At 38.5% G+C, this 16987-nt stretch overlaps 1 protein-coding gene across 11 annotated transcripts in view; it reads right to left on the bottom strand.

Annotated features, from left to right (window-relative positions):
• Positions 1 to 16987, bottom strand: part of dock9b (dedicator of cytokinesis 9b) — a 124656-nt gene that overhangs the window by 106655 nt on the left and 1014 nt on the right. For 2 of the 11 annotated variants that reach the window (XM_017426822.3, XM_017426820.3), the window contains exon 1: positions 3613 to 3814. The exons of 3 other annotated variants lie outside the window; for them this stretch is intronic. In XM_017426822.3, coding sequence (XP_017282311.1) covers positions 3613 to 3774 — 162 coding nt within the window. In that variant the 5' untranslated portion in view covers positions 3775 to 3814. Of the gene's footprint in view, positions 1 to 3612; positions 3832 to 16987 lie in introns of those variants that run through there. 6 more of the 11 variants (XM_017426827.3, XM_017426826.3, XM_017426823.3 and 3 more) reach the window with 6 other exon arrangements.

Consider the following 16987-nt stretch of genomic DNA (forward strand, 5'->3'; position numbering starts at 1 on the left):
TCCAGGAAGAGCAGATCCAGTATTTAAACAATGGGCCACCAAAGGAGCAGATACAATTCAAGCTTTATATAAAAAAAATTCAACTTACATGATGTCATTTGAAGAATTCAGACAGAAATTTAATATAAATAGAAAGTATTTCTTTAAATACCTTCAACTTAGGAGCTATATTGGGTCAAAAAACAAAGGACTAACCAAACCACCAAAGTCCCCTCTAGAAAAAATTGCTGACAAAAACGGCACAAGTAAAGGTGCAATTTCAGAACTTTACAACTTTTTGGTCCTTAATTCTTCAGAAAACTCAGTATTGAAACTGGAAGCCTGGAAATCAGACCTGGGAGTAAACTTGTCACGGGAAGACTGGCAATCTATCTGTATAAGGGCTCAGAAACAAACCGTTAACTCTCGCTTAAGGTTACTGCAGTACAAATGGTTAATGCGAATATATATTACACCAGTCAAATTAAATCGGTACAATTCTAATATACCAGACATTTGCACAAAATGTTTAGAGGAGAAAGGGACCTTGTTTCATTGTATCTGGGAATGTAGGAATATTAAAAGATTTTGGAAAGCAGTAAAAGAAACTGTAGAACACCTAATCTCAAAAGATGTAGAATTAGATCCGGTTTTTCTCATTTTAGGTCTATATCCAAAAAATTCATTGTTTACTAAAAGCGAACAACTGTTGATAGATTTGTGTCTACTAGAAGCTAAGAGACTGATAGCACTATTCTGGAAAAGAGCAACAGGTCCAGGTATCAAACAATGGATCGAACACATGCTGAAGACTTTACCTCTGGAACGGATAACGTATCTCCAAAAAGGGAAAAGAGAACTATTTGAAACCATTTGGAGACCATTCCTGGAGTTTGTTGAAGGCGTGGACTTGTCTCAAGAAGAACTCAGCTAAAGTAAAGACTTATGTTGAGCCACAATGTTAAACAAAGGAGCCTCAACAGTGGACTATTATCTCCGGTATGCTTAAAAGAAATGCAAGTGTGTACCTATGAGGGCGTTTTGTTGGTCTTGTTGACTGTATTGGTTGTATGTTTTATGGCAGACATATTTGTAAAAACACAAAAATAATAATAAGATTGATGGAAAAAAAAAAAAATTCTTTTCGGTCAATATAGTAATTACAAGGGTTGAAAACAATTAGTCTTTAAATTTAGAAAGGTAGCATTTTATGATCTTGAAGGTTAACATTTCCCTTATACCTTCTTGTTAATTGACAAAGTATCCAATCAAATTTAGGCTACTGCACAAAATAATAAACAAATAAAAAAATCAGCTATATGACGCACTTTAATGATATTGTAGGGCTCTATGAAATGTGCTTTATATCCCCAATTTTTATTATTTGTTTTGTAAATTTCATGCTTAATGATGTACCCACTCAAAAAAATGCCTTACTATATGGTGGATTAATAAAAAAAATAAATACATCGGGTCAGCACACAATTTTCTTGTGTGTTACCAATGAAGAAAGTTGTTTTTCTAAATCACACACATGCTTTAAACATGGCTTGTTTTGTTATAAGCTTTATTCCTGGTGGTAAATGTTATTTCTGAATCCAGCACATCCAGTGAGTCGTGGGAAGGGGGGTGGTGCAGCTCATTCATGAGGTGAGGTAAGCTGAGAGCGTGCTCCCTCTTTCTCAGCACTTCATCTATAACTGCTGTAATGGCTGTTAAGGCACTATGTGATAGAACATCACTACAGAAATGACCAGACAACCCCTTTAAGTTTGATGTATTCTCTTTGAAACAGAAGCAATCTAAATTTAAACTACAAGCTTGATTGAGTACTATATTACTAATGCATCATTAGTTGCCCATTACTCCAAACTTAGAACCTCCTCATGAAATACATAATCACAAGTATGGCATTTTATGAAAAAAACTAAAAATATAAAATCAAAATAACATTATTTCTGTGTTCTCTTGGTCTTAAAATTATTCATGTTGAGAAAAAAAATTAAGCTAAAACTCTTTTACTTGAATGAAGTGTAGAGCATGGTATTAAAGCACTGCATCTGGTATGTTAGTTCATCGCTAATGTTCTCAAATTCTACAAGCTATTTTTAAAGCTACTCACTACTGATAATCTAATAAAAGGCTGTTCACTCTACACAGATCGGCCTGATGGCTAATGGACCAAACCTAAAAAGAAAAGTAACCCAATGTAGCAGATACTCTTAGGAAGTCCTCACTGAATGGACACATACAACTGGTTGACTTCTGGATTACACCCAATTCAAAATAGCCACCACGGCTAATCAAGTAGTCATAACTCAGTCGATTTTACAGCTATTGAGCTAAAATTTGGTCTCCTAGTAGCTGAGAGTCATCCCCAACACATGGTCTGAGCGCTAACAAACAACATAACATCTTCATTTAAAACTGGCATGCAAGGCAGTGGGTGCTATGTAATTATTCACAGAATGCTAATTTCTTTAATTATATTTTATCAGTCCAAACAGAGACTTGAGAGCAAATTTGTTTAGTGACCTGGTACATGTAACAAGCTCAGAATTAAACCTATTTTTTTAAAAAGACCATTATATTATTAAGGTCACTATATTTCAAGACTTTACATGTTCATTAGAGGTAAGTAGTAGAGTTATTTTATTGCTATTTCACCTCTTGTTATACAGGTAATCATATTGAGACATGAGTAGTCAATCTCAATAGAGACCTGTTGAATTGCAGTGCCAGATGTTTCAGTGGTATTTTGAAGTCAGCTTTTAAGAAGCTAATTACACCATACAAAACACATTGAAGAGGCTTTTCGTCAATGATAAGGCAATTTTCATGGCATTTTTGTGCTGTAAACATACTGATTGAAATTCAATTTAACAACAACAACAAAGAAAGGCGTAGTATTCCGAGAAGGAATGCATATCACCAGCTACCTGTCGCGAGTTGTAGCCACTTTGGTCAAACCTTGAAAATAACGTTATACACAATCTCATGCAGTATCATAAACGGTAAAGCACAGTGTGTGTGCTCTGAATTATTCTCACCTACAATCGCACCAAAGTTTAGCACAATAAATGCAAATCCACTGAATTACAGACATTTTTGTGTTTTCTAACATCAGTTAGCTGTTGTGGCCATCTTGAACAGAGGTGACTTTAAAAGTTAATCAGTTGTAGATGTACATTTAATGGATATTTCGTGAAAGTTTCATTAAAATACATCCAGTGGTTCACAAGATACTTTGCTAACAGATTGACTTAGAATAAATAATAGCAAAGTTTTAAACAAAGCTCTGTCTGTTAGCTCTTAGAATATGTTTAAGATTTGTTTCAGCTACTTCCAAGCTAAATTTTAGGTCTATAACTGTAAAATTGACTGAGTTGTAGCCATTTTTAGTTTTTTTAAAGGTGGTTAGCTATGGCTGCCATTTTGAATTGGGGTGACTCCAAAAGTTATTCAGTTGTAAATGTACATCTAGCGATTAGTTCCTGCAAGTTTGACTACAATCTGTTCAGTGGTTCGTGAGATATTTTGCTAACAGACACAAAAACACCTTTTGGTGGTGGTTGATAACAAAACACTGTAAAGTGGTATAAATTTGACAACTGCATGTACAGCAGGGCTTACCAAAGCAGTGGTTGGAATCCACAGATGAGAGCCCCTAAAACTCAGTGTTTCCTCTTCCTCCTCCAGAGCTCCCAGCTCCGCTGCGCCCTTTATATAGCTACAGTTCCTCTGAAGGATGGAACGCAGTCCCTCCAGAAGAACCACGCTGGTGGTGCATCCCATAATGCCACTTTAAAATAAAACTCAACTTCGCATCCGGCCCAAGAAAGAAGCCCCAACTTTAGCTTCCTAAGTTTATCTCCGTCACATATCGAGACGAGGTCCTCCAACAGGTGCGCCAATGGTAAGAAGCAGATCCAAGCTCAAGAGCTGGGGGGGAGGTGCTGCTGCTCAGCAGGGATGGAGAGATGAGCAGAAACTGAGCTGCTCATTTAACTGGAGCGGGGCGTTAGCTCCTCACATTCCTCTTCCTTCCTCCCTCCTTCTGCTGGGGGTGATGCAGATGCTCGGCTGCGCTCTCCACCCCACCCGCCTTACCATCTTTTTCCTTTGGCTGCCTTCCTCTACATCTTTCACTCCTGCCTTCCACTTTCATTTCTCATCTCCTCCCTCTCTCTCTCCCCCTCCCTCGTCTCGCACTTAGAGCTTCGTCATTTCTCTGACTCTGCACGCTTTCTGAACAGACACAAAGACGGCCACACAGAAATCAGCTGCGGCAGACAATGTTTTACTCTTTCTCCCTGCCTCTTTTCCACCTCCCTCTTTCTCCCACTGACAATAAAATTGCATGCATTGAAGTCGTCTCTCTGATGTCATTCAAATATTCTCCAGGGCAAAATGAGGACTAATTTCACTTATTCTCGCTGCGTTGCCAGGCACACAGATCCATCGTGCTTGTAGTGCGTCATGAGACAACGAGGACAAACCTCATGTGATTGGCATCTCCATATCTTTAGATCAACTCTACAGGAACGAAGATGGCAGCTGAAAGAGCCTACAAGCTTGTTTGTGTGAGACTAAATATTCAGAAAAACCCTCAGGATATTCTTCAGCTTTTCTTTGATGACTGATGTAAATATTTCATCAGATGATGACACACTTGCCCGTTTTAAGGTGGATGATGCCACTAAACGGGTAACAACCAGGACATGAAGAGGAACAGAAAGTTAAAATCAAAATACAAAAAATATAAATACAGCAGAAAAAGTTAGGAAATTTGTGTTTGGTTGATTATTTCTTTGTTCAAACAATACTTCTTGGCAATAACTCTTATATAGTTGGAATGCCTGGTTATTTCCCCTTAAATTGTGCCACATCTGTTACAAAAACATATTTATGGTTTGAGCAGCAGAGCTGAGCTTGTGGACTGCACACATGAAAAACTTATCAAAACTGCCAAACAGCTTCTTCTGTGCTTGACTCTTGTTTGGTGTGTGTTGGCCAGGATGATTGAAGTCTAAAGAAACAAAACTTATTGACAATTTAACAAATTTTATTTTATTTTATTTTATTATTTAACTAACAGGCACCTTAGTAGCATGTGGAAGAACCATACACAGCCACAACAGCCTGGCTCCTCCTCCTCATGCTGCTCACCAGCTTGGTCCCATCCTGCTGTGGGATGGTATCCTGTTCTTCAACCAGTATTTGTCATCACTCAGCCAGTGTGGTTGTGTTGGTCACTCTGGGACAAACAGCTGATCCTACAGGTGTTCAATGAGGTTCAGGTCAGGACTGCAGGCAGGTCATTCCATCCTCTCTACACCCAAATATCTGGAGGTAGTCTCTTATAAACCTCGCAATGTGGGGGTGAGTGATGTCATCTTGGAGGACAGAGTCTGGTGTCAGACAGGGAGTCTCATCTTGTGGAATGTCCACTTCACACCTGTCTCTGTCCCCCCCCCCTGTTATAAGGAACATGACCTTCTAATCAGAGACTGTACTCAGGTTTACTCCAAATAATGCTACAGCTTGGTTTTGGAGAACACCAGCTTGAAGTTGGCCTATGGTACGGGCCTGATCCAGATCAGTCAAACATGACATGCTTGGAGCAGACACCAGATGAGTGGTGTAGCAGGAGCCATGTTCACAGGTGCTGGCCTTCAGGTGCACCTGATGGTCAGCACATGTGGTACCAGAAGCTCAAAACAAGAGTCAACAGCAGAAGAAGCTGTTTGGCAGAGAAGATTTGACAAGTTTTTCATGGGTGCATCTCACATACTAAACTCTGCTGCTCAACCTACAAGGGATTTTCCTAACAAATGTGACACCATTTAATAAACAAGCAGGTTTTCCAACAATAGAAGATTAATTGCCAAGGAGTATTTTTACAACAATGAAATAATCTAACAAAAATTTCCTTACTTACTGTGGTAAGTTTTCATAAATAAAAACTTAAAAGTGAGGTTTTGCGTACAAATAGTCTGATGAATGGGCCGACCAATTCTTATTTGAAAAGCAAGAAATAAAAATAGTTGTCAGTTTTGGAAGCAAAAAAGACAGACTTTTAAATGATCATTATCGGAAATAATTTTTACCCAATTTAATAGTGAAATAAACTGGGGGCAAAGAAGGAATATATCAAAAATGGCTTCTTAAGTTTTTGAAGATAGCCATTGTTCACATCTAAAGTTGTGGTCAAAAGTTTACACGTACCCATCATGGCCATGATTGTCAGAACAATTTGGGCTTTAATGTTTTATTTGAAGTAACCTTTTTGAAGAGTGGAATGATTATACAATATACAATTTGAATTATTTTTAAAAACAAGAATTGGGTGCACAAGGTTGAATTTGTTGTGGAGTTTCTTTAAACCACACAGGGTCAAATGTCCACACACCCACTCTAAATATGTGGTTAAACATCCCTGGACCACATAATTTTTCTATCTGTCAACAAGCTCCTGGTAGAATTCGGCCTGATATTAGACAACTCTTCCTGGCAAAATTGGTAGAGTTCTTTTTAACTGGTTGGTTTCCTGACACAGACCCAGCTTTCAAGCGTAGTTCACAAAATTTCCATCTGACTGAGGTCGGTGCTTTGGAAAGGCTGATCCTGAAGCTTAATGTTAGCCAGTTCTGATGCGAGTCTATGAGCAGTGGATCAAAGTCCCATTGTGCTGGACTGTTTTTGCATTTTTTTTCGAGTTTCATTTGACATACTTCAGCTCTGATTTGCAATGTGCTGCTACAAAAAGCATTAGCACACTATGCTCAGTTATGACAGAAATGGAAGAATAACCCTTTTTTATTAATACAATTAAAAACCTAGGATTCTTTGAAGAAATGTATATCACCCACCACCTGATTTTTTTAACAATTCATTCCAAAAGAAACATCAAGCAGAACATCCCAGGGATGAGACAGATCCAAGCTGTAGAATCAGTCTGACCTCAGATTGTCAGAGTTGTCATTTGAACCAAACTTATCAGTAAGACATAACAACACCAGCAGTCTGTTCATAACTGGAAGGTCGTATCACTTAGAGGGCAGCATGAGCTAACATTGAACTGTGAACAGATATGTACTATACAGGACAGTCCTGTTTCAACTAATGAGGACTTCTTAGAAACCATCAGGGTCTTATCAGGGAGTTTTAATTTTCGACAACAAAATGTTAAGCACAATTTCACAAAATACATTATGGATTTTATGAAAACTCATCCAGTCATGGCATTCATGAGACATCCAGTTGACAGACAAACAGGGTTAACTCTACAGCAAAGTTTTAAGCAATCTGTAGTGTGTTGGGAATGAGTCTCAGCTACTACCACACCAAATTCTAGCTCAGAATCTGTAAAAAGTGACAAAGTTAAAGCCATTTTAGTGTTAGATAAGGTCAGTTAGCTGTGGCAGCCATCTTCAATTGGACCCAGTTCAAAAGCTAATTAGGGGCAAATCCGACAATTATTCCCTGAAACCTGTCTGGTGGTTCATTAGACTGTCAGTAATCCAGTGAGAGTTTAAAGATCATTTCTTGAATAAAATGCCCAAGTGGGGAAAGAACCTGCCTGCCTCGAGCTGTGAGTTGGAGTTCAGGTTTCCGAGTTCTGTTACAGTAAAAGCCCACATTTGTCAGCCTGAACTGAAATTGCCCTGAATACATCATCCGACCTTTTGGCCGCCTTCTTCAAAACCACAGAGGAAAAGAATCTTAATGTAAAAAACTGCTGGAGTTCTTCTCTCAGTGTGTTTTATTCACTGCAGGCCTTTTGGGCTCACTGAAGCAGCAGCAGCGACGTTACGCTAAAGGGACAGTCCACTCAACTTTGAATTGATGTTCTGTCACATAGTTACCAACAGGTAGTACCTTATCAGTCACAGAGTGTGGAGAATGAAGCAAAAGTCTTCGTTCAGGCTAGGCTAGAGGCTAGCCAAACAGGTGCCTGTTTTCGTTTTTTAATGACAGCGAATCAGATGTGCATTTCTGAGCCTAAACAGCTGGTGTCCTGGCTAAAAAATACCAGCACGTAGCAGGAATGGCACAAGAATAAAAGTCGTGCACAGGAAGCATGGTTTTCATACAAAAATGTCCCATATTTTCTGGACTATAAGGCGCACTTAAAAGCCTTCAATTTTCTCAGAGTGCCTTATAATCCGGAGTCTAAGAGTGTAAGAAGTCATAATGTTTTAGTACAACTACAAACTACAGCACACAATTACTTCTTCTCCACTCATTTAATAAAGTACAACTCTCTGCCTTTACGTGCCTAGATTCTTATAGAGGATTATGTCTCTGCAGGACTTTAAGAGCTGCCAAGATGGATGACGTGCATCGCTGCTGCCTCCAACAGTCTGTTTAAAACGCTGCAACCACCCTGAAATCTGATGACTCACTGGAAAAAAAGTCAGACGATGCTCCTTACATCATTTTTTTTTTTTTGTCTCTAACACATTCGTGGAGGGGGGAAAAAAGCTTCCCTCTACAGCCGCAGGAACAAAAACAAGCAGAAACGCTGCCAGCTGAACTGCAAGCCTTAGCAGAAAACTACGAGTAATTGCTGCATATAAGCTTTGCCTCGAAACACATTGAGCCAGAAGGCACAAAAAGTAATGACTTAAGCACACTCTCAGCTACTACCACACTACGTTTTAGCTCTGTATCTGTAAAACTAACTTTGTTATAGCCATTCCTTTGTTGGCTCATGTCAGCTAGCTGTGGCGGCCATCTTGACATGAACTGACTCCAAAAGGTAATCAGCTGCAGATGTGCATCCAATGATTGCTTTCTAGACGTTTCATGAAAATTCATCCAGTGATTCATGGGATATTTTACTAACAGACAGACAGAGTTGACTCCTAATAGTTAATAAAACATATTTTTCGCAAATGTATCTGCATTACACTATGGTGTGATAGTAAATGAGATGACTCTCAGCTAATACCACCCCCAACTTTATCTCGATATTTGTAAAACTGACTAAGTTACAGGCATGTTTGTGTTTTCTAAGATCGAATAGCTGTGGCAGCCATCTTGATTCAGGTTTACTCCAAAAGTTAATCAGTTGAAGATAAGCATTGAATGATTACTTTCTGAAGGTTTCATTAAAATCCATCCAGTGATTCATGAGATATTTTGCTAGCAAACAGATAAAGCAGGCTCCAACAGTTAATTTTAGGTTTAAAGTTTTAAGCAAAATCTTGCCCGAATACTTAGTACTTGGAGTATGTGTTGGGGTTGAATTGCAGCTACTAACACACTAAACTTAACCTCATTATCTGTAAATTTGATTAAGTTAGGTGGATTTTTGTGTTTCCTAATGTTGATTAGCTGTAGCAGCCATGTTGAATCAGTTTGACTCCTAAATTTAATCAGTCACAGATAAATATCTAATGATTACTTTCTGAGAGTTTTATTTTAATCTCTTCAGTGGTTCATGAGATATTTTGCTAACAGACAGGCAAAAAATATTGTAGTTGCCTTTAGCTGGAGGGTGATAATCCTAAATTAAACTAAAACTGTAAAAAGCTGTGTTCTCATTTTGCTTTCAGGCTTTTATTCCCATTTGCCAAATTTCCAGGGATTTAAATTCAGGGCAACAATAATGAGTGTTTTAGAGCAGAATCTGGGTCACCCACACGTGGTGTGGATATCCAGGAGTCTCATGAAAGGCCTGCAGGTAAAGGCATCGTTCTTGTGCTCCATACTTGATAGAAAGACTTTGTCCAGACACAGCTCTGGCAAGATTCAACAGCCCCTGTGGCTGCTTTGTTTTCATCTCATTCTCAGTAGGTCTATCTGTGGAGGAGCTCCATTTCTACAGATTCCAGCACCACCTTCCACGTGGAATGACTCCCAGCCAACCCCGGGGACAGTTTGTCATTAAAGGGCTATTTTTACCCCTGCCTCACACACTGGGATGGGAAATCATGTCAACTGGGTCAGAGCAAATTTTCATGGTCACTGCCCAAGTTCTGTTGTGCTTCTAATGATTTGGTGATGACAGTGATGTTAAAACCCTGAAGTTGTTTTTTTCAACCAGTTTGTTAAAAACTTAATCAGTCCTGTCTACTGTATCTTCCGTGGTACGAAAACTAAAGAAACTTTACTTCCTGTGAAAGAAACAGAACACTAGCAAAACAGCCAACAAACCAAAACATTGGCTAAAAACTAAAAGAAGCCAAATGCTAGCTAAAAGTAACAAAAGACAAGCTAAAAGCTAAAGGAAGCAAAAAGGCTACCTAAAGGCAAAAAGTAACAAAAGGCTACGTAAAAGTTGCCAAACTCTAGCTCAAAAGTTAAAAGTAGCAAAAGGCCAGCTACAAGCAGCAAAAGGCTAGCTAAAAGTCAAAAGCAGCAAAATGCTAGCTAAAAGTACCCAAACACTAGCTAAAAGCCAAAAGTAACAAAAGACAAGCTAAAAACTAAATTAAGCAAAAAGACTAGCTTAAAGCCAAATTAAGCAAAAAGGCTACCTAAAAGTAGCCAAAGCGTATCTAAAAATAACAAAGGGCTAGCTATAAGTCAAAAGTTGCAAAAAGCTAAAAGTAGCAAAATGCTAGCTAAAGGCCAATAGCAACAAAAGGCTAGCTAGAAATCAAAAGTAGCAAATGCTAGCTAAAAGTACCCAAAGACTAGCTAAAGGTCAAAAGTAACAAAAGACAAGCTATAAGCCAAATGAAGCAAAAAGGCAACCTAAAAGTAGCCAAAGTCTATCTAAAAAGCTAAAAAGTAGCAAAGGACTAGCTACAAGTCAAAAGTAGCAAAAGGCCAGCTAAAAGCTAAAAGTTGCAAAATGCTATCTAAAGGCCAATATAAACAAAAGGCTAACTAGAAGTCAAAAGTAGCAAATGCTAGCTAAAAGTTGCCAAAGGCTAGCTAAAAGTCAAAAATAACAAAAGGCTGGGTAAATACCAAAAATAATAAAAGACTAGCTAAAAACTAAAAGTAGCAAAATGCTAGCTAAAAGTCATAAGTAGCAGGAGGCTGGCTAAAAGCTAAAAACAATAAAAGACGAGCTTGAAGCTAATCTTGTTCTTCCTGATCCCTCAGTTTGTGATGAAGGATGATGGTACTGTTCGGTCCAAAGTGGCTCCAAGCCATGATAGTGTGACTTCTTTGTTTCACCGCTGCTGAATGGTCATCCAGACACACACCGTAAACACCAGTCTGGACACAGCTGTTTACTTCAGTGCGAGGACACGGCAGAAAATAGTTTCAAAATACTAAGAGGGAGAGTTGGAGACAGCACAGCTAAAGGAAAGCTCCAACATTCCTTCTTTCTCAGCACAACATAGTCTCAGTTTAAAACTCTCACTTGAAAGACGGTGAGTGATGCTGGGTCTTTAACTTGCTTGTGTTTTAGTTTAATGTGTTCAGCAATATTATATTCTAAATATTTTTAAATGGCTGAAAGGACAGAGTGAGGGATAAAATTTCTCACACCTGAAAGTAATTTTCATCACCGTAGGAGCCGCCTTTATGGCTTGGCCTCCACTTTGTTTACTACGCAGACACGCCTGCACCACCTATCGCATATATCCAGCAGTCCAGAGCCAATAATTGCCCCTCCCTTGGGGTTAGATGATTTATTGCACATGCAGGTATCTATAATTAATGGCCCCTGGTGTGCTCGACGTGACACCAAGATGCAGAGGAGAAAGGGGGCAGGTTTAAAAATAGCAAGGACACCCAACATCATCTCATGCATTATTAAATGCAACCTGATCTGTATCCATTATGGCACTCCACATGCTGGGAGTCAGGATTAATAAGCTGCTGCCACATAATTAGGTGCAGAGATGAAGAAGACGACTCAATAACAAACCGTTTTACCAAAAAGAGGAGCGTGTTTAATATTTAGCAGCAACGAGTCAGTGACAAAATAACTTGTGTTTTCATTCTGTAGCATTTGGGCTTAAACAAACAACTGTGGCAGATAAACACTTCACTGACATCAGCCATTAGCCCAATAAGCAACAGTGGGAATGCTGAGTCAGAGTCACTACTGTTTTCCAGTTTTTGCAATGAACTGGAATTATGACTGCATACTTTGTGCTTTTTTAACCGTACATATATCAAAACATTCAGCTCATCCAGGGGATGGGTCCTATAAATTTAGCTGTTTGTAACTTTTACACTTTTCAGAATATTTAACTTCATTTACAAATATTTCCCCCATAGATCTAAGATCTCTTCAGTTCTTTCAGAAATGTTGTTCACCTTGAAATCTACTTTGACATACTTCCTCTGCTTTTGTCTTCTTGTGCTACTTTTAGGTTTTGGCTACTGTTTCTCTACTTTTAGTTAACCTTTAACTCCTTTTTGCTTCAAGCTAGCATTTTGCTACGTTTAGCTACTCTTTTGCTACTTTAGCTTTTAGTTAGCCTTTTAGCTTTTAGCTAGCCTTTTGAAACTTTTAGCTACATTTTTATTATCTTTAGCTTTTAACTATCGTTCCGCTACTTAATTTTTTTGCTAGCCTTCTGTTACTTTGAGCTAGCTTTTTTGTTAGTTTTAGCTTATAATTAACTTTATGCTATTTTTTGCTATCATTTTGTTTCTTTTAGTTTTTAATGACCCAGTTCTATTTCTTTAGCAAATTTTACAAAAGCCATTCAGAACTGCATTGTCACAGTAAATGTAATTTCTCTAGCTTTTTTGTTGTTGTTGTTTTCTTAACAAAACTGTACTTGTTGAGCACAAAGATCCCCATTAGCATTAGCCACATCACAATATGAGTTCCATGGGTAATTAAACCATTACAACCATAGAGAGAACCAAAGCAGTTAAAAACTGTTCAAAATGGGGCCCAAACTTAAACATTTTGATCCATTATAAACCTGCAAAATAGTTTCTTAAAACACTAAAAGCTGCACAAATTATTAAAAACTTTATATGCTAATTCCTCCAAATTTGTCAGATCTAGCTGTGCAGTTACATCAGAGCACTAAAAGGTTTAAATCCCGAGTGAATCCAGATCAGGATATAAAAACATTACATCCTTCAAGGCTTTGTTTATCGTCATCAAACCAAAAAAGCTTAGACAAGCATTCATTGAAGAAATACATCCACAGTTTGAGAATAAGAGCTCTGATCTGTCATAACTTTACGTATGCGATGGGGATTACTCTCAGCTACTATCACATTAAATTTTAACTCAATTTCTGAATAAATTCCAACAAATTTGCAACATATACCTGCAACTAAATTATATCTTACCTATCTCTCACCTCGTATTTACTCAGAAAATGTTTCTTAAATAAATGAATAAATAATGACCTACAAACTCAAGTCAAATATAAGTGGCTTGCTCCCACCAAAAAAGGCAAGGTAAACTATGTAAAGAATAAAACATAAAATTGTGAAAAACGTAGAAGAAGAAAAGAGGATTTAAGATGGAAATCATATGAAGAATAATGTGAATAAATCATAAAAAGGGAATAAAATAGAAAAGCCCTTTTTTGTTGCTGTTGCTCTTGTATTTTTCCTTTATAATTACTGCTGGATTATTGACTTTTATTCCCACTTGGCTTAATATTTTATCACAAATGAATTATTGTTTGGAGCACTTTCAGACATCTCAGGTAGAGTGCAGTGACCTCCTGAGTCAGATGGTAAGAAGACAGTTTGTGAAGAAGAAACAGTCAGCTCATCTCATGCTTATTTATACAAAATAAATAAGCATGAAATTTCAGATTATATGAGAACATGGAAACTAGAGAAATGAATGCTGACTGCGATTAGATGAGTAAGATGAAAGTGGGCTGAATAAAAGCTGAAATCATAAAGAAAAAGAAACATAGGAAACAGAAAAATGGAAAAAGCAGAAGGAGACAGAAAAAGAACAAATAAAAAGACAAATTAAAATGCAAAACTAACATATAAGAAGACTAAAAAAACAAAAAGAGCGAATAAGGAGACATAAAAAAGAAAAAGGACAGAAAGAAAAAAATACTAAAGAATGCAGAAGAAGAATAGAAAGGCATAAAAGATATGCAAGGCAGTATTAAAAGACAAAAAAGAACCATAAAGAGAGGCAACTAAATAAAAAGAAAACAGAAAAAACAAAAACAAAAACAAAACAAAAAAACACATAAAGAGAGAAAAGGATGCAAAAAATATTCATTCATGTTATGTTAAGTCACTTTGGACAGTCTCAGCACATACTGGATACTGAGTCAGTAAAATAATACCCAGATGGAAACAGAGTCAAAGGGGAGAACACTGGCCTTGAAAAGCAAAAGTATAAATTGTGGAGTATTTATCCAGCTTTATTCTCTCTTCTTCTGAAAAGAAACGATGACTACAATCTGTGAGGATGACAATCAACAGAAGTAGAGTCATTTTGGAGGAGGAAATCCAGTGTGGGAGAGCATTAAAGCAAATTTATATACAAATAAACTGTGGTGAGATATTCCAAACTAATGATTACCAAGTTCTAAACAAAGGTGAGGAATATTTGCTGTTTTCTTACACACATTTTACAAAAACTCTGATTAGTTTAATGGTGTAGAAATAGTGTTAGAAAAATAAAAATACAAATAAAACATTGACAAGTGCATATTTTGACAGGTATAATGGCTTTAAATAATCTTCACAGGTAATATTTAACCCTTAAAAATCCCTTTCTACAGTGAAGATGACTGGACTATCCCTTCAAACCATAAATGTGGCAGCTGCCAAGGTGGGTATGATGTGGGCGGAGCTAGGCAACAAAATGATGTGCACGGCCAAGAATGCAGCTTTACAAGCCAAGGACACTGAAGTACACCGTGATTTCAGAAATACGTTCAAAGCAGGGCTTGCTGGTCATTTGGTCTCACACACCCTGAGACTACATCGTAAACTTTGCCAGTTTTCTCACAATTTTGAAATTCCAACAGTCAAGATTTCGAGTCATTAGAGTTTATTGGACACTGCTGAGCTCAGGCAAAAACTTCCTTATTACCAAACTGGCTTCAAATCAACACGAGGGCAACAAAACTTCCGAGACTAAAGGTGCATTCACACCAGCCCTGTTTAGTCCGCTTTAATCCAACTCTAGATCATTTGCCTACAAAGTCCAGTTCGTTTGGGGAGATGTGAATGCACAATCGAACTCTGATGCGAACCAAAAAGAATCAAACTCTGGTCCGCCTAGAAACCTAGGTCTCAGCTCAGTTGAAGTGAACTCCGGCGCAGTTCGAATGCATATGTGAATTCAAGCGGACCGGAGACCACTCCAAAAGCAGGAAGTGGACTACAGCACAGGGCCTTCTGGGTAAATACAACCAAAACAAACGTGTGTTTCTACCACTAGGAAGAGAAACGGCTCATGGTTAGACGTGGACACAAAACAAAAACCCTAAAACCGCTAAAACTTGACACCACTTCATTTATGTTTACTTTTCCAGAAGAAGGAAGTTGCGCTCAGGGTCTTCTTTAGAGGTTTTTGTGTTGTTTCCTTCAGTAGTTCTTGGTGCAGCGTCACCACAGGCGAGGGGGGAATGAGAACCAATGTGAATGAGAACCGTAGCAGCTGAAAATGGAACAAATGTTGACATTTTGGTCCCCAATTGAACAGAGTCTACCGGACTATCAGGTGTGAATACAGCCTAAGACTAACAAGACTAATGCACCCACCCCAAGGAGGAACACAGAAAGGGAGCTAACCAACCCGCAGAAAACACCAGGGCTGATAACAAGTGGGAACAGGTGAGGGGGAGGAGCAGAGGAGCAGAGGCAGGGGAAAAAACGGAGAAATGAACCAAAACACAGAAACTTAACATAACCCAATGAGGAGAGTCTAAAGAATAAACACAAAGGACCACCTGAATGTTAACAAAAATCCCCCTGACTCCAACAGATTGACTGACAGCTGATGGCTTTCCGCCCTGGCATCGTGTTATCACACACCTGTATACTGTACCCTGATGACAATCGGTTAATCAATTCATTTGATCGCTGCTGATGACCCAAAAAAAAAGAGCCAATAATGGTGAACTTTTTCCATGTAGTGCCACAGCAATTTCTTATTGTTGTTTTGTTGAATAAATAATGAAGCGGTGTAGTGTATCATGTGATGATGTCATGTCCTGATACATAAAACCTCAGAACTGAATGGTCTCCCCTACCCTGAAAGGACTGACTACATTTTGATGCCACTAAATACAACAAAATCAGCGAGTACGTTCTGAGACACGCCAGCGTTTTGGCAAAACAAGCAAACAGAAAACGGACTGAATATGTGAACCCTATCCGGTTGCAAGGTGCCCCCAGGAGGGGTCAGGTGACATCAGCAAGGACGCATTTGTGCTGCTGTCCAGTTTGAACGGTCAGTGTACATTTCCAGTTACCTGGCAACCTCTTTGAGAGAGTTGTAACAGGAGTCAGAGATGGGGAACACGCACCAAAGGTGGAGTGCTCGTGTGGTTTTTGTTGGTTTTTTGCCCACACGTTCAATTGTTTGCACTCTTAGCAAAATATCTCATGGCTGACTGGACAGATTTTAATGAAACTTCCAGAAAGTAATCACTGGATGTACATCTACAACTGGTGATCTTTGGAAGTTTATTCAATGCAAGATGGCCGCCACAGCCAGCTGACCTTAGAAAACACAAAAATCACCATGACTCAGCCAATTCTACAGATGCTAAGGTCAAATTTGGTGTGGTAGTGGCTAAGCACCACCCCCAACACATACGTCAGGCACAACACATTGCCGTATATCTTTGCTTAAAACCTTGGCATTAACGTTTGGAGTCAACCCTGTCTATCTATTAGCAAAATATCTCATAAACCACTGGAAGGATTTTAATGAAACTTCCAGAAAGTAATCATTCGGTGGACATCTACAACTGATTAACCATTGGAGTCAGAGCAATTCAAGATGGCTGCCACAGCTAACTGATCTTAGAAAACACAAATTTGGCTGTAATTCTGACAGTTTACAGATATTGGGTCAAGATTTGGTGTGGTAGTAGCTGAGCATTGTACCCAACACATACTTTGAGCA

This window comes from Kryptolebias marmoratus, linkage group LG23 (genome assembly GCF_001649575.2).
Source record: "Kryptolebias marmoratus isolate JLee-2015 linkage group LG23, ASM164957v2, whole genome shotgun sequence".
Classification (NCBI taxonomy): domain Eukaryota; kingdom Metazoa; phylum Chordata; class Actinopteri; order Cyprinodontiformes; family Rivulidae; genus Kryptolebias; species Kryptolebias marmoratus.